The 27,110-nt window shown below is 39.7% G+C and overlaps 1 protein-coding gene across 3 annotated transcripts in view; it reads left to right on the forward strand.

The window, feature by feature from the left end:
* The window catches only part of LOC122548398 (probable E3 ubiquitin-protein ligase HERC1), a 349,687-nt gene that overhangs the window by 297,388 nt on the left and 25,189 nt on the right, over window positions 1-27,110 (forward strand). For all 3 annotated transcript variants that reach the window (XM_043687001.1, XM_043686981.1, XM_043686991.1), the window contains exons 59-71: window positions 1,331-1,432; window positions 3,406-3,579; window positions 4,516-4,800; window positions 6,831-6,896; window positions 7,304-7,429; window positions 8,734-8,872; window positions 13,292-13,473; window positions 13,898-14,053; window positions 15,532-15,654; window positions 16,698-16,800; window positions 20,178-20,347; window positions 25,457-25,595; window positions 26,761-26,930. In XM_043687001.1, coding sequence (XP_043542936.1) covers window positions 1,331-1,432; window positions 3,406-3,579; window positions 4,516-4,800; window positions 6,831-6,896; window positions 7,304-7,429; window positions 8,734-8,872; window positions 13,292-13,473; window positions 13,898-14,053; window positions 15,532-15,654; window positions 16,698-16,800; window positions 20,178-20,347; window positions 25,457-25,595; window positions 26,761-26,930 — 1,935 coding nt within the window. The remainder of the gene's footprint in view (window positions 1-1,330; window positions 1,433-3,405; window positions 3,580-4,515; window positions 4,801-6,830; window positions 6,897-7,303; window positions 7,430-8,733; window positions 8,873-13,291; window positions 13,474-13,897; window positions 14,054-15,531; window positions 15,655-16,697; window positions 16,801-20,177; window positions 20,348-25,456; window positions 25,596-26,760; window positions 26,931-27,110) is intronic.

The following is a 27,110-nucleotide window of genomic DNA, read 5'->3' on the forward strand; positions in this document are numbered from 1 at the left end:
AACACCATGGGCCTTCACCTTGCTCAGCAGCCTCCCGTGTGGCACCTTATTAAAGGCCTTTTGAAAGTCTAGATAGGCCACATCCACTGGGTTTCCCTGGTCTAACCTACTTGTTACCTCTTCAAAAAATTCCAACAGGTTTGTCAGGCATGACCTCGCTTTACTAAATCCATGTTGACTTGTTCTAATCAGACTCTGCTCTTCCAAGAATTTAGAAACCTCATCCTTAATGATGGATTCTAGAATTTTACCAACAACCGAGGTTAAGCTGATTGGCCTATAATTTTCCATCTTTTGCCTTGATCCTTTCTTGAACAAGGGGGTTACAACAGCCATCTTCCAATCATCCGGGACCTTTCCTGACTCCAGTGACTCTTGAAAGATCTCAACCAATGCCTCTGCTATTTCCTCAGCCACCTCTCTCAGAACTCTAGGGTGTATCCCATCGGGGCCAGGAGATTTATCAATTTTAAGACTTTTTAACTTTTCTAGCACTATCTCTTTCGTAATGGCAGCCATACTCAACTCAGCCCCGTGACACCCTTTAATTTTTGGGATATTATTCATGTCTTCCACTGTGAAAACTGACGCAATGTACTTGTTAAGTTCTCCTGCTATTTCCTTATCTCCCATCACTAGCTTCCTGCATCTGTTTGAAGTGGCCCAATGTCTACTTTTGCCTGTCGTTTGTTTCTTATGTACTGAAAGAAACTTTTACTATTATTTTTAATATTACTGGCTAGCCTACCTTCATATTTGATGCTCTCATTTCTTATTACACTCTTTGTTGTCCTCTGTTTGCTTTTGTATCCTTCCCAATCTTCTGATTTCCCATTGTTCTTAGCCACTTTATAGGATCTCTCTTTTTCTTTAATACATTTCCTGACTTCCTTTGTCAGCCAAGGTTGTCTAATCCCTCCCCGGTTAATCTTTCTTTTCTTGGGAATGAACCTCTGTACAGTGTCCTCAATTATACCTACAAACTCCTGCCATTTTTGCTCTACTGTCTTCCCGGTTAGCCTCTGCTTCCAGTCTATTTTAGTCAGTTCCTCTCTCATGCCCTCATAATTACCTTTATTCAACTGTAACACCATTACATCCGATTTTGCCTTCTCCCTTTCAAACTCCAGACTGAACTCTATCATATTATGGTCGCTACTTCCTATTAGAAAAAGATAGGCAGAGCGTTTTAGAATTTGGCAGCCTCTGTTGTTTTTTCTGAAATTTCATGATAGAGAGAAGCTTTATATTTCCCAATTCTTGCTGAATTGAACAACTGGATTGTTACAAATTAATATTTGTAGCTGCTTTTTCTATGTTTCCTTCTCAGGATGGTTCAGTTCTACAGACAGTGGTGACTGGTTTGGGATCAGTAGTTGGCGTAGCCTGGATTCCACATATTGGTGTGGCAGCTTGCTCCAGCAGATCAAAGGTCAGTTGGTCATTCTTGTTTTAAAAAGCCAACGTCCCAGGTCTGGAAGGCTTGAGTTATAAAGAAAGGCTGGATATGCTGGGACTTTTTTCACTGGAATGTTGGAGGTTGAGCAAAGACCTTATAGAAGTCAATAACGTAATGAGGGGTATAGATAGAGTTAATGGTAGCTGTGTTTTCCCCAGGATGGAAGATTTCAAGACTATGGGGCACATTTTTAAGGTGAGAAAAAGGAGATTTAAAGAAGACATACGGGGCATTTTTTAAACTTAGTGTGAAACGTAACATTAACAATCCCTAATGACAAAAAGAAGGAGCTTGTATGTATCACACCTTTCTCAGGACACGCCAAATCCAATGATTTTTTTTTTTTATTGAAGTGCTGTCTTTGTTGAGAAATGAGGCAGCTGATTATCACACAACCAAGTACCACAAACAGCACTGAGGAAAAATGACCAGGTAATCTGTTGCAATAATGTGGAGTGAAAAAATAATTTTGACCAGGACACCAAGACAATCCCTGCTTTTCTTGATTGAGCACAGTAGGGTTAGAGACTTGGAATCACAAGGGTTGTTTATATCCAACTGAGAGAATTATTTGTGGATTGAAAGAAAGCACAATACTCGTTCAGATCTACATTGAGGTCTTAACCTACATTTATGTGCTTAAGTTTCCTAAATGAGAATTGAACCATCACTTTATGATTCAGAGCTGAATGCCAGTATCAAACCTGAAAGTTTAAAGTCAGCTTGTGGTGATGTATTAGATAGAAACAGGAGTAGATGGGCTCTTTGACTTGTTGCACCATTGATGGGCTTATATGCGACCTAACTTCATTTATGCTTCTGTGCGACCTTTTTCTTTGCATTCATTCATGAAGTTTGTCATTGGCAAGACTATCGTTTACTGTCCACTCCTAACTACACTTGAAAAGATGGTAGTGAACTGCCATCTGAACTTCAAGCACACCTGCAGTGCCGTTAGGCATGTGTTTTAGGGTTTTGACCCAGATACCGAGTCCAGGAGCATTCAGGTACTGGTAATCCATGTATCTACTACTGTGGTCATAGGTTTAGAAGGAGCTTTGGCAAGTTGCTAACGTGCCTATTTTAGATAATTAACTTGCAACTGTTGTAATCCGATGTCAGAGAGAATGAAAGCCCAGCTTTTGATCGTATCCGTAAATAACTTTGGATAATGAAAACGTATTAAACTTATTAAAAATTTACAACTGTTCAAGCTTCAGTTGCTTTTTGTGGAAGATGGTTTCAGACTTTCTCCACGTTTTGCACATACAAGACCTGAAATGTCTGCTCCTAATTTAAAGCAAGAAATGCTGAGAGCAATCACAGGCTTGCCAGTTTCTCCACTGAACTGAAGTCCCTAAACCTTGGAATCAAATCTCCTCTCCAAGACTTAGACCTCGTTCCATCAGAATCCAGGCCAGATTCTCTTCAGAGTTTGGTGGAGATCAAAAGAGAAATTTAGTAATATGATTTAGTAGAGAAAGGAATAGATAACAAAGCCAGATGAGAATGGGAAGGGAACGTGAACTTGTGATAGTGATAAAGAAAATCCAATTAATCTTGAGCTAGAAAAGTAAAGAAAATGAGGAGTAATTATTTAAATTACTATGAGAGGAAGAGGAAAAGATAATGTTATAAGTTGAGTATTAGAATATAAATTATTGATTGATTTCTTGTGTTGAGCAGAGGAAAGAAAGAGATTATTTAAACTGAAAAAGGGGGATCCAGAAGCACCCACACCACTTCATTTGGTGTGGGTGGGACAGGGAAAGATTCTAAACTAGTCAACTACTATAGGAGATCCATTAACAATACAAAAATAAACGTTTATTTAAATATCTGTTTTGTAATGCTATTAATGAAGTCAAGAACATGAGATATGTTAATATTCACTCTTTTTTTAGAAAGTATGTTAAATTTTGTCTATATATTTCCCCTTCTGCTAGGATGTCCTCTTAATCAGGTGTTGTCCAGAGTGGATCTCTCAGAACCACATTCTAGCATCCTGCCGAATGGCTCTCCGAGCACAGGGTATCATAGGACTGAATAAGGCTCCTTGTATGAAAGTTTTTATCGAAAGATTGCATTTGCTGCTGCGTACACAGTATGCCTATGAAAAGGTAATCCAGTTACACAATTTGCAATAAAAAAGTATGTGATGGGTTTACTTGCTCTATTATAGAGCAGCTGAGAGGCATGAGTTGGCTTGAACTAGAATTCAAGGTTTTGTGGGGTCATTGGGAGTGGGCAAGCAGGTGTGAGGCCTAAGGGCTAATTGGCCCAGTTTTCTTTATTTTTACAACTGAGATAACCTTTGGTGAGGTGATTAACTAGCCAGCACTTTGCACCCACCGTATAGCTGTGGCTTTTCTAAGGGATGGCAGGCCCAACTCTGTCACACACGCAACTCCGAAAAGTGAAAACAGCAGGATTTGAGTCTGAGTCCCTCAAAGCAAGGTGGACCTGCCGAATTGGAAAATTTCCTGACTTGAACTCCCTGCCTCAGTGGTGAAAATCTGCCTATTATTATTGTCAGATAGGTAATCAAGTTTAAATTTTGATTTTATTTAATTGAGGGAGCAATTTTGTGGTTTTTATCTTTAAGGTTTTAGTTGAAATTATTTACTTTGCGTTCATAAACCAACAAAAGTGCCAATTGTGTATGATCAATTGGAAGTAGTGAATTGAAAGAGACTTCTACACATCCTCTTCTTACACCAACTTACTTCATAATGTCTTGAAAAAGACAAAATAAAACTAGCTGACCTAGATCAAGATCTGAGATTCTTACCACCTTGGGAGATTGGCTGAATGATCCAATTTCTTTTTGTCATTAATATAGTTATAAGAGAATAACTAAATTCTGTGGCAATTTGACACAATGATGAATGGTAATCCCTCTGAGTTAATGCTTAAAGAAATGTCATGTTTATCCAAATCTGCAATCTTACATAAATACAGATCTTTCAGAAAATGCAGGGATCAACCAATCACAAATAAATCTATTGGATTAGTATCTACAGAATTCATGCACTTTTTAAACTGTCCCTTTCCAGCCACATGTGACCTGTGGAGATCAACTCGTACATAGTACCTTCCTGCAAAGTTTGGCCTCCCTTACAGTAGGCCTGTGTTTGGACCAGTTCCTTACCAGAACAGCAGAATCACCTCATCATAAGAACAGTAACCTGGAACCAGTTTCTCCAGAATGGAGTTGGCTCGCAACTTACTCTGCTACTATTAAGAGTGCCGAAGCTCTCGCCAAAGGAACTGCCTTCCCAGAAACCTTTAGTGTTCCAGAACTCAACCAGGATTCAGACTCCGAAGTCATCAAAGCACTGGTAGGATTTTACTTTTATGTCTATGCTCCAAATATTCAATTCCATGCTGTCCAAAGCAGCCTTGCCGTCAGTCAATCTTTGATCACTAATGGACAAATGTTTATGTAACCAACTTGACCTGGAATTATCAAAATGAGTCACCAAATTCATGCCCATATTCTATTGATCATATTAATTTTTGGAATGTAGGCACTATTAGCAAGGTTTGTGACATTTATCACTTACTCCCCTTGGTTGACATGAGAACGTGATGGTGAACCACCAGAATTTAGTAATGTTTCAATGCTACGGTTCTGTTTCCATGGCTTATATTTTCAAATAGTATGCAAATATATTTGTTCATCATTTTGAAGTGTGGGGGGGGGGGTTTAAATATCCGTAAACAGGTGAGTATAAAATATTTTGTTTGAGCAAATAAAGAGAAAAACTTTGTATTGAATTAACCATCTTTCAAGTCCAAATGGTGGTTACGTAGACCTACACAAATGTGCACAGCAAGATCCCATAAATAAGAACAGGATAAATTGCAAACTGACAGTGCATCAGGGATATATGTGCGTCTGTTTTGAATTGTACCAAGAGCCTAACTTTATCAATATAGAAGATGATGACACTTCAAAAAACACAACACATCTGATAACACAACATTTGTAGTGGCTCAGGTGATAGAGTAGCTTTTATTTGTCATTCCGACCATATACAACTGATGCAGTAAAAAATGAGACAGCATTCCTCCAGAACCAAGGTGCTACATGGACAGTACAAACTGCACGATCATACAAAGGACTGCATAAAGTGCATACATAGTGCAAAACACGCAGGTTACAGTGTAATAAAAGAATGATAATTAATAGACATTGTTCTAGCAGCAAGTCAAAGTTGTGTGAAGAATTTCAGATGGAAAAGAGTCTGATCATACTGTGTTAAGGAGCCTGATGGCTTGGTGGAAGAAACTTGCACAGTCTGGCCATGAGAGACCAAACGCTAGGGTATCTTCTGATAGATGGCTGGAGGGAGAAGACTTTGAGTGAGAGGTGTGTGGGGTCTTCCACAATGCTCTTAGAGATGTTAAAGTTCTGGACTAGAGTTTGAACCTACAGCCTTGTGACTCATGCACACCACTGAACCAAGCTTTGGTTGGTTGGTCTTTGTAACAACACTTGTATCTTTGATACCTTTTACTGACAGCTCACATAAATAGAAAATGTGAAGGCAGTTGAAACTTGAGATTAAATCAAATATTTCACTGATGATAGAAACTTTGCTGACTTTTGTTCATGTGAGTTTTCATTCGCACAATCTGATGCTGGTTGATTAATTTAAAAAACAAGTGTTAGCAGGCTCACCAATTCACTTGGAAGGAATACCTGAGTCTGACACTTTTGTCTCACATGTACATCCCAATAGCAATCAAAAATTGCGGCCAGTGATTTTGGTACTTAACTCATTTTCTTTCCATAATCCCGCGTATGGAGGTCAGCTGTACTATCTAAAATTACCAGCACTCTGTCTGTTTGCATCAATTATATTACGATTTTATGTTCAGCACAATCCCAAAATGACTTCAATTGGTGCAAAAGTAAGTGTGCATTAGATCTCAAAATTTACATTTTATAAGCAATTTTGCTTCTCAATTGCTTTCATAAGCAATTTTGCTTCAGCAGCTTCTCATTGCAACCCAGTTAACAATACACCCTCCTCACAAAAGTGGTACACCCACTGTCAGTTCATTAAATAATCTGCCAATTTGCAAACAGCGTGAGCATTGCCTAAACACAGGTATAAGGCAGCAGATTTAGGAGAAGAAGGAACAAAAATGGAGGGTGAATTAAGTCAATTAGGGATATTCTATAGGAAATAAACTCTTTGCCGTAGGGGCAAAAATAAAATTTCATTATTTTAACCTGAGATTAATAGCTGTACTTTTTGAAGCCTAAAATTATAATTGTAATAATGAACTGACATTTATAAAATAATCACTTGTTTAACTATTCAAGATATCATCATCAGTAAATGTTTTCATTTCACAGGAGAACAATAAGTGGAGTTGCTTAATGGATGAGCAGCTTATGACTTGGGCTACATCTAAACCAGAGGTAAATTATTAACATATTTGCAAGATCCCACAACAAAATGTGTTATATCTGTTCTGTGACTCTGATGTTTCACAATCTTGATTGTTACTTTCTCAAATTTGCTTTCTCAGTGAGATGGGGAGAAAGTGAGGTCTGCAGATGCTGGAGATCAGAGATGGAAATGTGTTGCTGGAAAAGCGCAGCAGGTCAGGCAGCATCTCGGGAACAGGAGAATCGACGTTTCGGGCATTAGCCCGAAGAAGGGCTAATGCCCGAAACGTCGATTCTCCTGTTCCCTAGATGCTGCCTGACCTGCTGCGCTTTTCCAGCAACACATTTCCATTTCTCAGTGAGATGCCACACAATGCCCCAAAATAAGTTTCACAATACCAGCACCTAAAGTCTAACCTTAATCATTTGAATTTTAGGACTGGCAGCTTGGTGGTAAAAGTGAAGTGTTTTTATGGGGAGGTGGACGTCATGGACAGTTGGCTGATGCCGGAAACAGTGCTTTAGTACCTGCACTTGCTCCATCACTGACACAAGCTTTGCAGGTGAAGTAATTGATTTTCCTGAATTCCATCAAAAATGATAAATGAGCATTAAGTTATATGTAGTTCAATTAATCAAGTATAATATTTTATGACCACATCAATTGCAATTCCGAATACTGTTGGCAAAATTACAAGTGGTGACATATATCTTGTTTTAAATAGAAACCACGGGTGTGTAGAATGTGAAAGGGTATTTAATGGCAACAGATTAAAGTACTCATCACCTCCCTCCTGGACCTCCTCAATCGTGGTCCTTAAATGAAACCTTTGTTCAATGATTTTTGCATGTAATTATGGTAATTACCACAAGTCACATTGATAACCTGAAATGTGTGTATTAAGCCTTATAGCAAAGTTGCCATAGTCTGAACAGACCATTAGGCTGCTGTTTCATCAGAGAGAGATGACTGGTGGTGGTTTAACCTGAGAGTCGCCAGACCTCAGGCGAGAGGAGAGGTTGATGAAGAGAGCCCTTCATGGTAACCTCAGCTGATGCAGGAGTTGAACCCACTCTGTTGGTATCACCCTGCATTGCAAACCAGCTATCCAGCTAACTGAACTAACACACCCCCCCACCCCACCCAGCATTCAGCCTTATACATGAACAGAGTTTACAAATTTTTTTGCCCTTCATTTATTGAATGGATTTATGAAAAATGTTATTCGCAACTATTACTGTTAAGTCATTTTACAGAAAGACTCTACAGACCCTGTCTAACCTGCTGAGAGCATTTCCAGCCTATTCTGTTTTTTTAATTGTGATTTTTAAGTTCATTACATTGGAAATGAAATCCAGGGTAGATTGATGTGGGAAAGGATGATGAACGAGCAAAAGTTAGTGCAGGACATGGACAAGCTAATAGAAGACAGTCGAAAAGACCATTGAATAATCAAGTCTGGTGAGGACAAAAGAGTGAATGGTAGCCTGTCCACCTCCTTTACATGGGTATGAGTGCAATGAGCTCTGTTTGTATGAAGCTTCTATTTTAGAGACATCTTGTGGCCATGATGAATAAAAGATAATTCTGAAAATAGGATATTCTACCTGATGTGGTAATTTCTGAGACCTGAGTCTGATGACATGAAGCGTCATCAAAGATTTGGCACAATGGGCCAGGTGTTCCTAATCTGTCCTGATTCATGCATTGATTTCACATAGACACCACTATTACATTAGATTCAAGTCTTTATCACATCTACAAAAGCCACTTCCTAATTTTCTATGTCTTTATCTATCTATAATGTAATCTGATGCATTGTGTGATAAAATTGTTGTATAACTATTGAATTCTTCCTGTGACTAGGTGGTGTGTGGACAGAACTGTACATTCCTCGTTCAGGCAGATGGGACAGTTGTAGCTTTTGGGGAAGGTAGTTATGGACGCTTGGGTCAAGGAAATTCTGATGACCTTCACACTCCTACTGTTATTGCAGCATTGCAGGGTAAGCTTATGCAAAGCTTTAACTTTATATATTGTCAATATTTTGTTTCATACTCCATTAACTATCAAAGGGAATCAGGAGGGCAAATAGTGTTAAGGAGAATTCAAAGAGATTCTATAAGTACATTAAGGGAGAGAATAGGATCCCTTGAAGATCAAAGTGGCCATTGATGTGTGGAACCATAGGAGATGGATGAGATATTAAGCGAATGTTTCTCATCAGTATTTGCTGTGGTGAAAGACGTGGAAGCTCTTGTAATTGGGGAAATAAATACTAATGTCTTGAAAAGAGTTCCTATTAGAGAAGAAGTGATGGTGGAGGCCTTATAAGGGTGGATAAATCCCCAGGACCTGATCAGGTGGGAAGCTAAGGAAGAGATTGATGGGCCTCTGAGATATTTGTATCATTAACAGCCACGGGTAAGGTGCTAGAAGATTGGGATACGGCTAATGTGGTGCTCATGTAATTTAAGAAAGAGTGTAAGGGAACTATAGACCGGTGAACGTTACATCATTAGTGGGTAAGTTGTTGGAGGGGATTCTGACAGACAGGAGTTACGTGCATTTGGAAAGGCTTGCACTGATTAAGAATAGACGACATGGCTTTGTGCAAGGGAAATCATGTCTCACCAATTTGATTGAGTTTTTTGAAGAAGTAACAAAGAAGACTGATGAAGGCAGAGCAGTAAACGTTGTCTATATGGAGTTCAGCAAAGCTGGATTGTTTAGTAGGGTCAGATCACATGGGGTCTGGGGAGTCTGGATAATTGGATACAAAATTGGCTTGAAGAGACAGAGAGTGATGGAGGGATGTTTTTCATACTGGATGCCTGTGAGCAGCAGTGTGCCATAAGGATCCATGCTGGGTCCACTGCTTTTTGTCAGTTATATAAATGATTTAGATGTGAAAAGAGGAAGTATGGTTAGTAAGTTTGCCCCAAGATAGGTGATTTTGTGGACAGTGAAGAAGATTATCTCAGAATACAATGGAACATTCATCAGGTGGGCCAATGGGCTAAGGAGTAACAGATGGAGTTTAATTTAGATAAACATGTGGTGTTGCATTTTGATAAGGCAAACCAGGGCAGGACTTATACACTTAAAGTTAGGGCCATGGGGAATGTTGCTGAACAAAGAGACCTAGAGATGCAGGTCCATAGTTCCTTGAACGTGGAGTTACATGTAGACAGGGTGAAGAAGAAGCTGTTTGGCACACTTGCCTTCGTTGATCAGAACATTGGGTATAGGAGTTGCAAATGTACAGGATATTGATGAGGCCACTTTTAGAACACTGCGTACTACCCTGATCACCCTTCTATAGGAACGATGTTGGTAAACCTGTGAAGACGCAGAAAATATTTGCAAGGATGTTGCAGGGATCAGAGGATTCGAGTTATATGGAGAGGTTAAATACGCTATTCCTGTATTACCTGGAGCATCCAAGACTGAGGGATGACCTTAAGGAGGTTATAAAGTCCTCAGCAGCATGGAAAGGGTGAATAGCCAAGGTCATTTTCGTAGAGTGGGGCATGCCAAAATTAGAGGGCATAGGTTTAGGGTGAGGGAGAAAGATTTTTAAAGGACCTTGAGGGCTAACTTTTTCACAAAGAAAAGGGTGCATGTACGGCATGAGCTGTCAGAGGAAGTAGTGAAGGTAGGTACAATTACAAGCTTAAAAGGCAATTGGATGGGTTTATGAATAGGAAAGGTTTAGAAGGATATGTTGACAAATGGGATTATATCAGGTTGGGATATCTGGTCGGCACAGACAAGTTAGGCTGAAGGGTCACTTTCTGTGCTGTATGTCTCTATGTGGGGTTGGTTTGCTGTACAGTGAGATTATCCCAATATCTTAGCATTATAGTTAATAAAATCAATAAGACCAGCAGGGATTTCTGGCCTTGATGGATTTTCCCTACGCAGTTTCACACCAGCATCTGGGCTAAATAGCAGAATTATAAAAATGTTACAATGCAAAAGAGGCTATTCAGTCCATTGTGTCTCCACTGGCTCTCCAAATAAGCATCATGGTTTAGTGCCAATCCTCTGTCTTTTCTCCATGCTATTGTTTCTATTTAAAAAAAATCATCTGTTGCCCTCTTGAGTGCCTCAATTAAATCAGCCTCCTCCATACTTCCAAACAATGCATTCCAGACCTGAACCATTCAGCATGAATTTTTTTTCTTGCATCACATTTGCACCTTTTACAAATCACAATTTTTAAAAATTTGTTCAATGGTTGTGTGCATTGCTGGCTAGGCTAATATCTTTTGCCCATCCCTAATTGCTCAGAGTAGATCAAGATCCAAGCACATTGCCGTATCATCGTCATAGAGTCATACAACGTGGAAACAGGCCTTTCGTCCCAACTCATCCAAGCTAACCAGGTTTCCTAAACTGAAATATTCTCATTTGCTTATGTTTGGCCCATATCCTTCCAAATCTTTCCTATCATATACCTATCCAAATGTCTTGTAGATCTGGATGTAAGTTTGCTCGCTGAGCTGGGAGGTTCATTTTCAGAAGTTTCTTTGCCATACTCGGTAACGTCATCAGTGAGCCAGAGCTTCACTGGAGGCTCACTGATGATGTTACCTAGAATGGTGACGTAACATCTGAAAACGAACCTTCCAGCTCAGCGAGCAAACTTACATCCAGACCCTCATCCTGAGCTACAAATCTTCTCCAAACTCATTGTCTTGTGAATGTTGTAACTGTATCCACTTCAACCACTTCCTCTACTAGCCCGTTCCATATACGCACCACCCTCTCTGGGGGGAGAAGTTGTCCCTCATGTCCCTTTTTAAATTTTTCCTCTCCAACCTAAACCTGTCTCTGGAGTCACATTTAAGCCAAACCAGGTGAGGATGATAGATTTCCTTCTCGAAGGACATTAATGAGACAGATGAGTTTTTTTTTTTAAGGACAATAGTTTCTTGGTCATCAGTAGATTCTTAATTCCAAACTTTTTTTTAAAATTGAATTCAAATTTCACCATCTCCTGTGGGATAGGACTGTGTGCCTTGCCACTCTTGATGATTTTACAAGTGGCAACAGTTGCTTCCAGTCTTATTCAGACCTCTCATGATTTTAAAAATTCTATCTAATCTCCTCTTAGCCTTTTGCTCTCCAAGGGGAATAGTCCCAACCTCTTCAATTTATCCTTGTCACTGAAGGTGCTCATTCCTGGAACCATAATTGCAAATGTCTTCTGCACTCTCTCCAATGCATGCATATCCTTTCTGAAATGTGGTGTCCAGAGCAATATTTGGCAAGTATATTATACAATATCAGTATCATCTCCTTGATTTTGTGCACTATGCCCCTATTAATAAAGGTCAGAATAGTATATGCTTTCTTTAACTACTCTTTCCATCTATCCTGCTACCTTCAATGATGTGTATATGCGCACGCACACATGCGCACACCCCTCTCCATGTGCTCATGGGAACTCTTTTGAATTATACCTATTATTTTGTACTATGTGTTGATGTTTTTCCTACCAAAATTTATTACTTCACACTTTTCTACACTGAACTTCATCCCACCTATCTGCGCATTCCCAACCTGAAAATATCCTTTTGAAGCTCTACATTGTGCAAGGGTTTGTATAATTTACAAGTTTTGAATTTGCCCCCTGCACAACAAGGTATAGATCAACTATGTGTATCAGGGAAAGCAAGGCTCCCAATATCAACCCCTGGGGAATTCCACTACAAATCTTCCTCCAGCCCTAAAAATATCCATTGACTATTGCTGTCTGTTTCCTGTCCTTCTACCAATTTTATATCCACGTTGCTACTGTCACTTTTATTCTACAAGCTATGACTTCTCTCACAAATCTGCTGTGTGGCACTGTAACAAATGCTTTCTGGGACTCTATGTACATTATATCTGCAGCATTACCCTCGCCAACTCCATTCGTCACCTCTTTAAAAAAAATCTCCAGCAAGTAGTTAAATAGTTAAACCTTTGGAAATCCATGCTGGTTCTTCCTAACCAATCCACCATGTGACTACTAATGCTCTCCTGAATAATTGTTTCTAAGTCTTTCACACCAAAGAAGTTGTACAATAATTGTAATTTACAGTTTACCTCCAGTGCTTGTTGTGAAGTACCTTGACTTTGGGCAATCTCTGGCCTATATAAAATCAGGGCTAAATTGCTGAACTTGAAGTGAAATACCAAAAATATGGAAATAACTCCTGGCACAGTGTCATATAATGTTTTTCTGAACTTCAACAAAATGGATGTACAATGCATATGTTTCAAATATTTTCTGAATAAACATTCTGAGATTTTATAGTGTATTAATGTACAAAACATTTTTGCTTTGTGGCCTGTTATGGATGTAGGTCTTATTGTTTCAGACCGTTGCATCCCATGCCTCCTCACTGCCCAATCTCTGCTCCTTTTCCAGGTTATGTTGTAACTCAGTTAGTCACTTCATGTGGATCAGATGGTCATTCTATGGCTTTAACTGAGAGCGGGGAAGTTTTCAGCTGGGGAGATGGTGATTATGGAAAGCTTGGACATGGAAATAGTGAAAGACAACGCAGACCTAGACAAATTGAGGCACTGCAGGGAGAAGACGTAGTGCAGGTATATCCTTATTATTCACACAGTGAAAAGAATAGAGTAACTACTTTTGATTAAGAATTTTCATATTGTTCTCTTCCCTGTACTCTCATTACTTACCATCTGTGGCTAAGAGAATGGAATGCAGATTTACTTTTAATGCCAGGAGTGGCCTGGAATAAGATGTCTAAATTTTTCTTCCAGCAGCCCCATCCTGTTAATCTTCTTTAAGTGAAAATATCTGACCCATAACAGGATGGCTGAGAGGGCTCATTTTCTGATAAATTGCAAAATGTGTTCAACCCTGCACATAACGCTCCAACCTCACTATCCATCAAGCTGATTAAACCTTTTTGTAACCTTTTGAAAGAGAACACTATTTCAAGAAATATTTCCATTTACATTATTCAGAAAAAAATAATTGTATGGCCTTGCCTTCTTTGGACAGCTCTCTTGTGGATTTAAGCATTCAGCTGTGGTAACAGCTGATGGAAAACTCTTCACTTTCGGGAGTGGAGATTATGGAAGGTTGGGTCTTAGGAGTACATCGAATAAAATGCTACCTGAAAAGGTGACGGCACTGGAGGATTATTCAATAGGACAGGTACTGGAACTTCATTGATCTAAAAGTGCATTAGTGCAGAAAGAATTTTTTTGCTTTTAAACATTCTAATGGAACCTGCAATACAGAGTCTATTTTCTGTTTGCTGAGTTGAAAATTGTATACTGCCATCAGTCATATGAGTTCTGCAATGTGAGTAGTTGATGATAAAAAAATGTTCTGTATTTCATTCCTTAAACCCTTCAGATTTTTTTATTCTCCTTTCCTATTAGAATCCTCCTCAAAAACACTCCTTACCAAGATTTTGATCAGCCTATTTTTGGTTTGACGTCCATTTGCTTTCCTTAGATCTCTACAAAATCTTGGTATTTTTCTTTGCTATTCTAAAGGAGCTTAATTGTACATTCCAATGGTTGCAACATGAGAGAAAGGGCAACTTGCATTATTCAGATCCTTAATGAAGTAATAAAATAGTGAAATTTAATATATACTTGTTTAGTAGCCCATAATTTAGTAAACCTATATGTTTGTAATTTCAATGTAATTTTAATTAAATTCTACCCTTATTTTAACATCCCACTCACTACTTTCATGTCTCCTGAAACTTGTCCACTTTAATTGGTGCATAATTATTACATGGCTGCAAGACTTTAAGCTACACTGTAATTCAGCTTTCAACTTATGAGCACATTTCTTGAATAAAATAACATTATTATTTCAAGAAATCCCAAATTCCCGCAGGCCATAGTGTGTTTTTGAAGTGCATTTGTTGTAAGGCAAATGATGTGGCAACTAAATAGCACACAGCATTGTTCCACAAACAACAGACCATTTGTTTTGGAGCTGTCAGGTGATGCACAAGTAATGGTCAAAGCATTCTGATCTCCAATAGGTAGTGCCATGGGATCACCTAACTAGTTGGTGGAGCTCATGAATCCTCAATTTAACATCAGCTCCAGCAAGCCTGCATTTTCTGTACCAACGTGGCATCCTAAATTATGCGTTCAAGTCTCCAAGAGCACAACTTGAACCCAGGACTTTATAACATGAACATACAAGCTAAAATTGACACCAAATGATAACCATGAAACTAGACTATTTCTATTTTGTTTACTGCTTAACTGAGACTGATACATGGATGTTTTCTGCTCAGTTAGTTAAGTTTATCCAGGAATATGGAAGAGGATTACTTTCTAGAATTATCTGAAAAAATATGGAGCAGGAAAATAAATTGTACAGCTTTTTCAAGGAGCCAGTTTATGTTAAATTACTTCCTTTCACGCTGCAAGATTCTTTCAATGATTTCTAGCATTATTTATAGCAATAGTTCTTTCTCATATTTTCATGACCAAATATTTAATTTTCATTGAGGACAATTGTGATTGAAAGCTCTAGAGTTGTTAAGAGTAAGAGAAAGTTATAGAGAACTTTTGATTGCTGAGTCCATTATTCGTTCATTAATAAACTATTTCTATTTGCATTTTATAAAACAAAATTAGCCATTTCCTTTATTTCTTTAGGTCGCTTGTGGATTGAATCACACTCTGGTCGTCTCATCAGATGGAATGATAGCCTGGTCATTTGGCGATGGAGACTATGGCAAACTAGGTTTAGGGGCTTGTACTGTTAAATGCTGTCCCCAGGTAAGTTAATCAACATCAGTAGTTTGTCCGGTCATAATCAGAAATATGATAATGGGAGTTTGTTGTTGGCAAATCTGCCCATCACATTTCCTGCCTGACAATAGTGATTTTCATTGGTAGCAAGCTGCTTTGGGGCGTACTGAGGTTGTGAAAGGCATTACAGAGGAACCTCAATTATCCGAGCGAGATGGGCGGGCAGTATTTCGTTTGGATAATTGATTATTCGGTTAATTGATTCAATGCCTCTTCTCTGGGGCTCAGAGTTTTCTGAAGTTTCCTTTTTCCTCTCTCTGCCTACTTTGCTCCTTCTCTCTGTCTCAGGGTTTGTTTCTGAGTAGAGACATACTTGTGTGTAAGGGACCTGCAGCATTGCTGAAGCCTCCCATGTCTTCCTCCCCCACATGCACACACCCCATCACTTCAGTGGGTTTGACACAGCAAGCACTTGCTAAGTCAGCTCCCCGTTCAGGAGACTAGGCAGCAGCACACTGGGCACAGGTCCCTGCATCCCCATCTGCGTGCCCCCATTCGCCCCCACCCCTGCCCTTGTCTGCCCCCACCCTCAAACACACTTCCCGTCCGCCCCCACCCACCAACCACTCCCCTGTCTGAAACCCCCACGCTCGTGCGTGCACACACACACACAAGTTTTTACTGCAATGTTTTGATAAGTTCCCATTCTGCCCTGTATAAGACTATGTTGGAGAGATTATCTGGGAAGGGGGGTTAGGGTACACTTCTGTGTAGAACCTCAGGGGAAGTGTGGGGAGGGAGAGAGGGTGAGTAGTCAGTCATTTGAAGACTGTGCCTGGGCTCCCATTCGATGTCCAAGACTGTTCTCGGCAGCATTTCAGGAAGCCGAGTTCATTTCTAATCATTGTAAACAAAAGATGCGATCAGTGTTGGAAGCACCTCTTTGATGTAATGTTTCTACCGGGACCTTGAGATCTTCTTTGGATAATCAGAAATTTGGATAATCGAGGTTCCTTTGTATATAATTGCAGGTTTTTCTTTGTTCATACCCCTGTGATTTTATTATGCAGAAAATCGAAAGTCTTTGTAATAAAGGAGTGAAGAAAGTAGCTTGTGGAACCCAGTTTTCTGTTGTACTGACAAAGGATGGTCACGTGTACACTTTTGGCCAAGGTACCTTTCTATCTCATAGTCATGTCATTTTATAGTAATTATATCAGTTGTACATTACTACAGGTTTTAGTGGTAATACATTATACTCCAGGTTTCATTTGTTGAGAGTCGATGGAAAGATTGCCAAGAAATCAAGCCCCATTTCTGCACAAACCTTACCAAAGTGCAAATGTCTTATTTAATCACACAACGCCAGGTTATTGTCTCATAGGTTTATTTGAAAGTACGAGCTTTCAGAGCAATGCTGCTTCGTCAGATAACCACCCAACAAAAGAGTGCAGAAAACTTGTACTTTCAAATAAACCTGTCTGACTGGAACCTGGTGTTGTGTGATTTATAACTTTGTCCACCCCAGTCCAACACCGGCACCTCCACATCTTATTCAGTCACCAAATCCATCAATTCGTTTCCCATTATTAGATGTTGTCCAGGACAAAAAAGCAACTTCCACCATGTTTCTTCAATAAACTCATTTGTTTATTGCAACAAACTTATTCTTTAAATAAATGGCAAAAGTCATTCATAATTAAGATACCATGCAGATTTAAACTATAGCCTCTTAATCGCACAAATACATTCATACACAGGTGAGATAACACAGCTCTGCAGAGATATTATGAATGAGGGAGAAGAATTAGAGAAACACTCCTTTCAGGATCAAGAATCTAAACTAAAGTGGCTAGTAATAGTTGGCATCTCTTCTGATTTCCTGTTAATGAGATTAAGTTTCTGGTAACAACAGAGTGATGGAAGTTCATGTGACAAGTTACTTAGGCCTAGACATTTGGACTGAGATTACAGTTCAGCATTTATTCTGAGGAGGTCAGAGATACCAACTTGTGGAAATTTCTCTGATTCCCAGAAAATACTTCACTGTGATATTTCTTCAGCTGGTTTTCTTTCAGCGTTATCCTTTATTCAGAGAGAGATAGAGATGTTTCCCTTGTGCCAGCTTTCTTCCAACTCCCACTTTTCAGAAGAAACAGAATTCCAAAAGCTCCAAATCTGTGGTAATCAGAACAAAAGTCCAGAGGTTTAATGAGGCAAAGAACAGCGCAGGTCCTTGGGATTATCCGAGTCTGATTGTACAACAGTTTAGAGCAATAACATGCACCTCTTCTCTCCTTTTAAAGGCTTTGCTGGAAATTGCTTTTCGAAGTTATTTGCTTTTCCAGCAAACCGGAGATGATCCCCGGTTCTCTTTGACTTGAGTTCTACAAAGTCACATGGTAAACTCTTTATAATGCAGAAAATGTCCAAATCTTCAATCTTCCAATTTCTTGTAGTCCACACATATATGTGCTTCTAACACATATAAGGTAGTTGCCAATGAGACCTATCAGCACTGGGTGCAACTTGAAAGCATTGGACTACATGTCAAATGTTATAGAGACTAATGGTGAAAGCACTTCTGAAATATAATGTATAGTTTCTGTCAACCTACATTTTTAAAAAGGGTATATTTAAAAGCTTGAAAGAATAGTGGCCAAAATGAAGACTCTGACTGAAAGTAAAAAATTATTTTTAAAAAATGGTTCAAGCAGCTAAACTTATTTTTGCTGTTAAATTAAGGAATGTATGACATGGATTGAATATACAATGAAAGCACCTGGAAACCACAATGAAGATTGGGGGTGAGGGGAAAACAAAGATTATCTCCCCTCCCACCGTCGCACTACAGAACAGGCCATTAAAGCATACTTCTGAAGCTTGTATTAACCAAGATTAATTTTTCCCTTTAAAAAGAAACTGAAATTATACGATGTTAAGTGGGATAGGAAAATATTCAATAACTGCTTTGATGTTTTCAGGCAAACTGTGAAAAAAAATCTGTTTTCTTTAAAGAACAGATCAACAGATAGTATAAAGAGGATGTGGATATTAGAACGGCTGCTTTTGCTGCCATCGTATCTGCAAAGGGTGCGCTCACTATTCAGATAGTCACAGTGCCTGCAATGTCTCCAAAGGGAGCTGTCTGCACCACAAAATAGGACCATCCATAATATTGAGTCAGACTCAGATAGTTTGGTGAGTGCAGCACCAAGCTCTTTGGTTGTAACATGCTGAGTCATTGGGACAAGGCCAGCGAATGGCACTTAGTGAAGATTCCATTTAGAGAGTCAGTGCACTATAACAATTCTGCAATTCAGAGAATGGTAAGAATATGGAACTTGTTTCTACAGGGAGTGGTTGAAGTGAATACTGTAGATGTAATTTTTTAGATATACATAAGCATACAAAGGAGCAGGACATAATGACTGCAGTAGTAGATTTAGATGGGAAGAGTCTTGACTGGAACATAACCACTGGACTGGGCATGGGATGCTTTAACTGTTTCTGTGCCATGAATGCATGATGGCAAAATGGCTTCAAAATTGTAAATGGGTTACTGTGATTATATCATTGCTAAGGACGAAACACATCCCAATATGTAGTTGCAAAAAAAGTGTAGTGAGCAGTATTTCTACTCTTCTCCATCCATATGTCACTTTTTATTATCTAACCTCATAATTCTAGTTTTTTCCTTAGCAATTTACATTTAATTATTTTTTCCTCCCTCAGTCACACCCTCTGCCTTGCAGTGGGTGGATTTTAATATCTAGACTGGGCGACACTGTGATATGGAAGGAGTTGCATAATGGGGAGTTGGAGTGTCCTTTTTCTTCCTGACTTGGCTGGCCTTTGAGCAGAAAGACCTTGTTCCACAATTGAAACCAGGTCAGGAAGGGTTAACAAAAAGGTCTTCCTGCCCAGAGGCCAGTTGCTTTATTTGATGTTCTACTAAAAGGGAATTGGGAGTTGCCAAGCTATTTGGACAAGTTATCTGGCATACCGTAGTGGGGATTCTTGAAGTCTGGTGAGCAGGGTGATCCTGCCCAGATCTCCTTTCCAATCAAAAGACCTCCACGATTTACAGTACCTCTTTTCTCCTCCATTACAGCCCTGTCTGGCCCTGTCATGCTCACTCCACTTCCCATTTACTGGGACTGCAGAAAATATCCATCTCTTAGGGCCTGCTGCAGTACAGCATTATTTCCACTTAGGAACTGCCAGGCTCTAAGTAGCTGGACACGATGTAATAACCTTACCAACCTGTGAGACCAAATAACAGGCAGGGGACTGGCCAATTGATTTTAAATTGATTCAGGGCTCATGCTGTTTGCTGACTGCTCTCTAGCAGTAATGGGCCCACTTTTCTGAGCATTATATTCTGCCCATTCTTTCTACACTGCCAAACTGGGAACTTCCCTCCCTTTATATCATGTGAAAAATCTTGAAGGCCCATCTCACATGTCCTGAACATAAACAAATTCATAATTTTGGTGAGCAAAACTGTGAATCACTTTTTTTTCAGAATACTCCGTTTTTATCCTCAGAGCGACTTATTGGTTTGCCGGATTCAATGCTGCGGAATCACAATCGTCCACAGCAAGTCCCCGCACTAGAAGCAGTGTTTGTTGAAGATATTGCAGTGGGATCGGAGCATACACTCGCTTTGTGCTCTACGGGGGATATGTATGCCTGGGGATGTAATGCTGAAGGCCAGGTAGGACAGCTAAGTAAATTCTTAATTTATTTAATACACAAAAATATCTCCTTAAATTTGACTGCTTTTTACATTAAAATTATTAAACCAAGATTATAACCAATTTCATCAAAATGCTATTAACATAATTTTGAGATTCAAGTTTAATGCTGTTTATTTCTCATTTGGATCGCAGATTGGAACCAGTTAATTATATTAAACAACACAGCAGAAAATCCAGATTTGATTCAGTACATTGAGTTGCTGATCTCTTTCAGGGAGCAGTTAGAGCACTCCAATTGGCTCAACCGTTTTATGCTAGTACAATGAACAATCCACAAGAGTTCCTACTGATCACTGCTATACAATGACCCCAATTAAAAACGAGCATGTTTGCAAACGTTCATTCCGACATGTCAAGATGTCTTCCAAATTTATTAATTTCATTCTTACGTTGTTTAGTCAACAGCTCTGTTATTCTTTTATCCTATGACTACCCAGAATAGTATAAGGCAAACTAGTTGGATTATGGATTGGATTGTTTCTTGGCACAGATTTTCATCATGAAGGGAGCATCTTTGCCATGGCAAAAATGCCAGAAAAAGTTGGGAATCTCAAATCCCACCAACCAAACCAGCATAATTCATTTTCACAGGGAGCAGAATTCGGCTGCCCTTGTCCTGCTAGATGGTAAATATTGAGAGTTTGGAAAGTGTTGTTGTAGGAACCTCGGTACGTTACTGCAATCTAACATGTAGGTGGTCCACACTGCTGCCACTGTGCAACGGTGGTGATCGGCGAGAATGTTAAAGGTGGTGCCTAGGGTGCCAATCAAATGGGCAGCTTCATCCTAGATGGTTGTTGAGCTTCTTGAATATTGCTGGTACTGCATTGCAAAACCCTTACCACCCTTACCGCCTGGAGGAAGAACACCTCATATTTCACCTTGGGACCCTGCAACTACTTGGTATAAATGTGAATTTCACCAGTTTCCTCATTTCCCCTCTCTCCCTACCCCCATTAATTCCAGTCCTCAGCCTCCAATTGGGCACCGCCCTCCTGAGCTATCCATCATCTTTCCCATCTATCCACTCTTCTTCCCCTAGTTGCCATTGACCTCAGTTTTATTAGCAATGCCCTGCTGCATTGATATCTAGAGCCGAGAGTGCGGTGCTGGAAGAGCACAGCAAGTCATGCAGCATCCAAGGAGCAGGAGTCGACATTTTAGGTATAAGCCCTTCATCAGGAATGAGGCTTGCGGGCTGGGGGGTGTAGAGAGATAAATGGGGTGGGAGAGGAGGGGGTGGAGAGGTGGGGGGAAGGTAGCTGAAAGCGCAATAGATAGGTAGAGGTGGGGGAGAAGGTGATAGGTCGGAGAGGAGGGTGGAGCGGATAGGTGGGAAGGAAGATGGACAGTTAGGACACGTTATGAGGGCAGTGCCGAGTTAGAAGGTTGGATCTGGAATGGGGTGTGGGATGGGAAAATGAGGAAACTGGTGAAGTCCACATTAATCCCATGTGGTTGGAGGGTCCCAAGGTGTTTCCAGCACCACACTCTCAACTTTGATATTGAGAGCAGTCACTTTCACTTCAGTTCTGGAGTTCAGCTGTTTTGTTCATATTTGGACCAAGGCTGTAATGAGGGCAAACGATGAGTGGATCTGGCACAGTGGTCAGTGGTTAGCACTGCTGCCTTATGGCACCAGGGACCCGGGTTCGATTCCAACCTAAGGCGACTGTGTATGTGGAGTTTGCACATTCTCCCATGTCTAAGTGGGTTTCCTCCATGTGCTCCAGTTTCCTCCGACAATCAGATTAGGTGAATTGGCCATGCTAAAAAAAATTGCCCATAGTTTAAGATGTGTAGGTTAGGTGCATTAGTCAGGGGAAATATCGGATAATAGAGTAGGGGAATGGATCTGGGTGGGTTATTCTTTTGAGGGTCGATGTGGACTTGTTGGACCAAATGGCCTGTTTCTACACTGTAGGGATTCTATGGCTATGTCTATGTAGAACCAAAACTGGACATCACTGAGCAGGTTATCGTTGAGAAAATGCTACTTGATAATACTGTTGACAACCCCTTATAACACTTTGCTGATGACTGATATAATGATTTGGACCCCCAAAACTTCATAAGTATTTCAGAATTCCTGTTGACGTAAAGCTTTGTGCTGTGTGACTATTTTCCCAATCTATTATTTTCACAAGAGGATGCCTATGAAATGAACATTTTGCTGGACAGCTGCAGCTTCTTATAGAATGGAAAGGTTTGTTAACCTAAGGGATAAGCACTCACGAGAAATGTTTGTTTTTGTAAGAAATTTCAAAAGGGCTGAAAGGTGACCTTATAGAGGTTTGTAAAATCATGAGGGGCATGGATAGGGTAAATAGCCAAAGTCATTTCCCAGGGTAGCGGAGTCCGAAACTAAAGGGGATAAGTTTAAGGTGAGAGAGGAAAGATTGAAAAGGGACCAAAGAGGCAACTTGTTCACATGGAGAGTGGTTTATGTATGGAATGAGCTGCCAGAGGAAGTGGTGAAGAGTGGTGCAATTACAGCATGTAAAAGGCATCAGGATGGGTTTATGAATAGGAAGGGATTAGAGGGGTATGGACCAAATGCTGACAAATGGGATTAGATCAGTTTAGAATATCTGCTTGGCATGGATAAGTTGGACCGAAGGGTCTGTTTACTTGATGTATAACTTTATGATTCTTAAAAAGATTCTCCTTCTCACCTGATGCATTGTGATCCTTAGGTTAAGCAACACCTTTTGTGTGTCTCATCTTGCGACTTTACTTTGTTTTATGTTGGATCAATTTGAGTATATTGATTTTTGTTATTTCTGATGATGAAATTTTCATTAAGTAGGTAATATTGTTCTGTCGCCATGCTCCTAAGGTATGTCCATAATGGTTACTAAGTGAACTGGTTTGGGGCAGGAAGGGCAGTAGTTCAATTGGCATTGGCACTATAAAGGGTTAATGGGATGATTGGGGACATGGGAAGTACGAGGAGCAATGGTATCTGGGTAAATGGGCACATGGAAGGTGTGAATGTGAGTACTGTGGGTCTGAGTACATTGGCATAGATTGTCATGGCAAGTATATGGCATGAGGTTGATTCCAAGGTATTAGGTGGCAAGGGATAGCAGGGCTAGTGCATGGAGAGTCAAGTGGAGAAAAGTTGGAGGGATTTTTTGTCTTTACTCTTTTTTTTAAAATATTTTTGGCATTTTAACACCGGGCAAGAGCACCAAGGCAGACTTTCTGTACAACCAGTCTTGGGAACTGACGGACTTTTGTTCTCTTCCATGGTCATGTGACCTGACTCCCAGATTGAAAATGGAAATTGCTGAGCCATTTTGGGTTTGAGGATTCAGGATTTATCCTGCTTTTGTACACCAGATTCAAGAATGAAAATTTCACCTTTTATGATTGATATTCTTTATATTTCTGGTACTCTGACTTTTATTTTAGATAATTTGCACAGTTAACCTCACTGATTTTTTAAAAAATGGAGATAGACTGGTTGGTCTGACATTGGTAGGGAAGGGAAAATGCTAGAGTCCAGTGTAAAATATTTCACAGCACAAAACTTGGAAAACAGTGACAGGACTGAGTCAGCATGGATTTATGAAAAGGAAATGGTGCTTAACAAGTCTTCTAGAATTTTTTGATAATATATCTACTAGGAAGAGCTAGATGAGTGAGTGGGTAAATGCATGGCCGATGAAATATAATCTGGATAAATGTGAGATTACCCATTTTGGCAGCAAAAGCAAGAAGGCAGATTGTTCTCAGAGTGGAGGTAGATTGGGAAAGTGGGCAATGAAATGAGACCGAGATGTGCATATATGCCAGTCACTGAAAGTTAGCAGGTACAGTAGGTGGTAAAGAAGGCAAAATGGTGCTTTTAAAAAAAAACTGCAGATGCTGGAAGTCTGAAACAAAAACAGAAATTGCTGAAGAAACTCAGTAGCTCTGGCAGTATCTGTGGAGAGAAAGCAAAGTTAATGATTCCAGTCTAGTGACCCTTCAGAACTGGAAAATGTTATAGGAACAAATTACTACAGATATTGCAATCTACTGAAAACAACAAATACTGGAGATCACAGCGGGTCAGACAGCATCCATGGGAAGAGAGTGCAAGTTAACGTTTAGAGTCCAAATGATCGTTCAGGCAGTAAAGCTGCCAGATGAGAGAGAACTGGTGTTGCTTAACCTAAGGGTCACTACACATCAGGTGAGGGGAGAAGTTGAGAAGGAGAATCCTTTTATAGTCATGGAATTGTACAGCTCTGATGAAGATTCATCTAGACTCTAAACATTAGCTTGCTCTCTGTCTCCATGGATTCTGTCTGACCCATTGTGATCTCCAGCATTTGTTGTTTTCTGGCAAATGGTATGTTGGTCTCCTTAGTGACTGCATTTGAGTATTTCAACAATATCTTGCTGCAATTGTACAATCCTTTGGTGAGACCACACCTGGAGTATTATGTGCACTTTTGGTCTCCTTATCTAAAGAAGGAATCTCTGACTGTGGAGGGAGTGCGACAAAGATTTACTAGGACTGATTCCTGGAATGGCAAGAATGACATATGAAAATAAATGGATCAGTTAAGACTATTTTCACTCGAGTTTAGAGAAATGAGAATGGTCTCATAGAAACTTATAAAGTTCTAACAAACCTAGACAGGGTAAATGTGGGAGGATGTTTCTGATTAATGAGGACTCCAGAGCTATGGGTCACTGTTTAAGGATGTGTTAGACCATTTAGGACTGAGATGAGATGAAATTTCTTTATCCAGAGAGTGGTGAACATGTAGAATTCTCTGCCACAGAAAGTGATTGAGGCCAAACAGAAATGTTTTCAAGGAGTTAGATGCAGTTCTTTGAGCTAAATGTAATCAAAGGGTTTGGGGAGAAAGTGGAAACAGTGGCCTGAGTTGAATGATTAGCCATGATTATATTGAGTAGTGTACAGTCTTGAAGGACCGAATGGCCTGCTCCTGTTTTCTATGTCTCCATGTTAAAGTCTTGATAATTGTGTTGTAACATTTTCTCAATTACCTAATTTTTATGTAGCTATGTTGTAAGTTAGTAAATTTTCAACCTCCTTTCTGCAGCTTGGTCTAAACCATACCAACCAAGTAAAAGAACCAACATTGATCACTGCACTTCAGGGGAAAAATATTCGTCAGATTTCAGCTGGTCGGTGTCACAGTGCTGCATGGACCACACCCCCTCTTTCAGCTTCAACTCCAGGTGATGTAGTATACCTAATTTTGTAACACAACTTGTGTGGCTCTTGTGGAGTAATGTCCTGATCTGAGAGCCAAGAGGACCAGGTTAAAGTTCCACCTGTCCTAGATATGTGTCTTAACAGGTTAATTGAAGTAACTATTCAATGTTTCCAACACTGACACCTGGAAACTGTAGTGGAGCCTTCTCCAGTAAGGAAAGTACCTGTAACAAACTGAAGAAATTACAAAAGCATTTAGAATATTCTGTGGGATTAGTTTGTAATTTACAATTTTTTATGGACTGTTGCAAAGAGCTAGATACTGTCAAATAGAATGTGATTCTGGTGTATACCAGTTAGAACAATGTTTAGTTAAAAGGCCATTTGACTGTTATCACATAAAAATTGGAAGAACATTAGCATTGTGTTCCTTTTCCCTCTGAGATCTCTCCTTTTCTTATGTTCTCTCTCATGTATTATGTTCAATTGATCACCACACTGCAGCTTTAATGCCTCAGCTGAATTGATCTTGCAATAAATATTGGTGTAACTAGAGTTGTAGGCTGGATCCCAGAGACCAACTGAGGCTCGTAAGTAGCCTCTTAAGTAGAGAAGATTTCTTGGTGGAAGAAGGGAACCAACGTGAGAAAATGAGGTTGAATGGAGACCACTAAAAGCTATCCATTTTGCTTCTTATCAAAGCCTCTTCATTCCCCATGCTGGTGACCACCCATCCTGCAATTCTTATCCTATCCACACTCTATTCTTTCTGGAGATCCAGCAGAAATTCTCAAGGTCAATTTGTTGTACCAGCAGTTCCCGATGACTGACAGTACCATACTAAAGAGCTGTCAGCCTGTGATAAGCTGACAGGTTTTGTTGATTGGGGTAAGTTGGTCGCTGGTTTTCCACCCTCCTGAAGCTTTCTTTGTGTGAAAGGCTGGATGATGTCCAGACAAATGCCTTATTGCCTGGCAGTTGTAATGGGCTTTCTGGAGAGAAATAATGCACTGTTCTTATTGGTTCTCTGATCAACGTATGACGCTACAGCCCAACATATTAAATTCTGTCTGTTGTACTAAAACTCAAGTCAAATATTTTACCAAAATAGGTACAACAGCTGGATTTTAGAAACCAAATAATTACTATCATTGATTTAAAACAATATATTTTTTTTTAAAATCAAAGGTAACACAATTCCTGTTCAACTTGGTATACCACAAATGATACCTCCGCAATACAATGTACTGAAGGAATGCAGCCCAGAAATCCTCACAGACAGGCTACGGGTCCTGTTTCACTTCTCTGATCTGATGTATAGGTCTTGGCGACTATTGAATCTCAACTCAAATCATCAGGTAAATTATTTCTTTTGCATCCTGGATAGGATAATTTTAACATGTTTTCTATTGCAGCCAGCTAACACCAGGGAAAAGTCACTAAAAAGGGAGGCCAAACACATCTGGGAGTAATAATTTAGCAAGCCTGTGTTTTAGAAATTTAATGGCTGCAGATGCAATGAGTGACTTTGGGAAGGA

The sequence above is a fragment of the Chiloscyllium plagiosum genome, chromosome 1 (genome assembly GCF_004010195.1).
Source record: "Chiloscyllium plagiosum isolate BGI_BamShark_2017 chromosome 1, ASM401019v2, whole genome shotgun sequence".
Taxonomy (NCBI): domain Eukaryota; kingdom Metazoa; phylum Chordata; class Chondrichthyes; order Orectolobiformes; family Hemiscylliidae; genus Chiloscyllium; species Chiloscyllium plagiosum.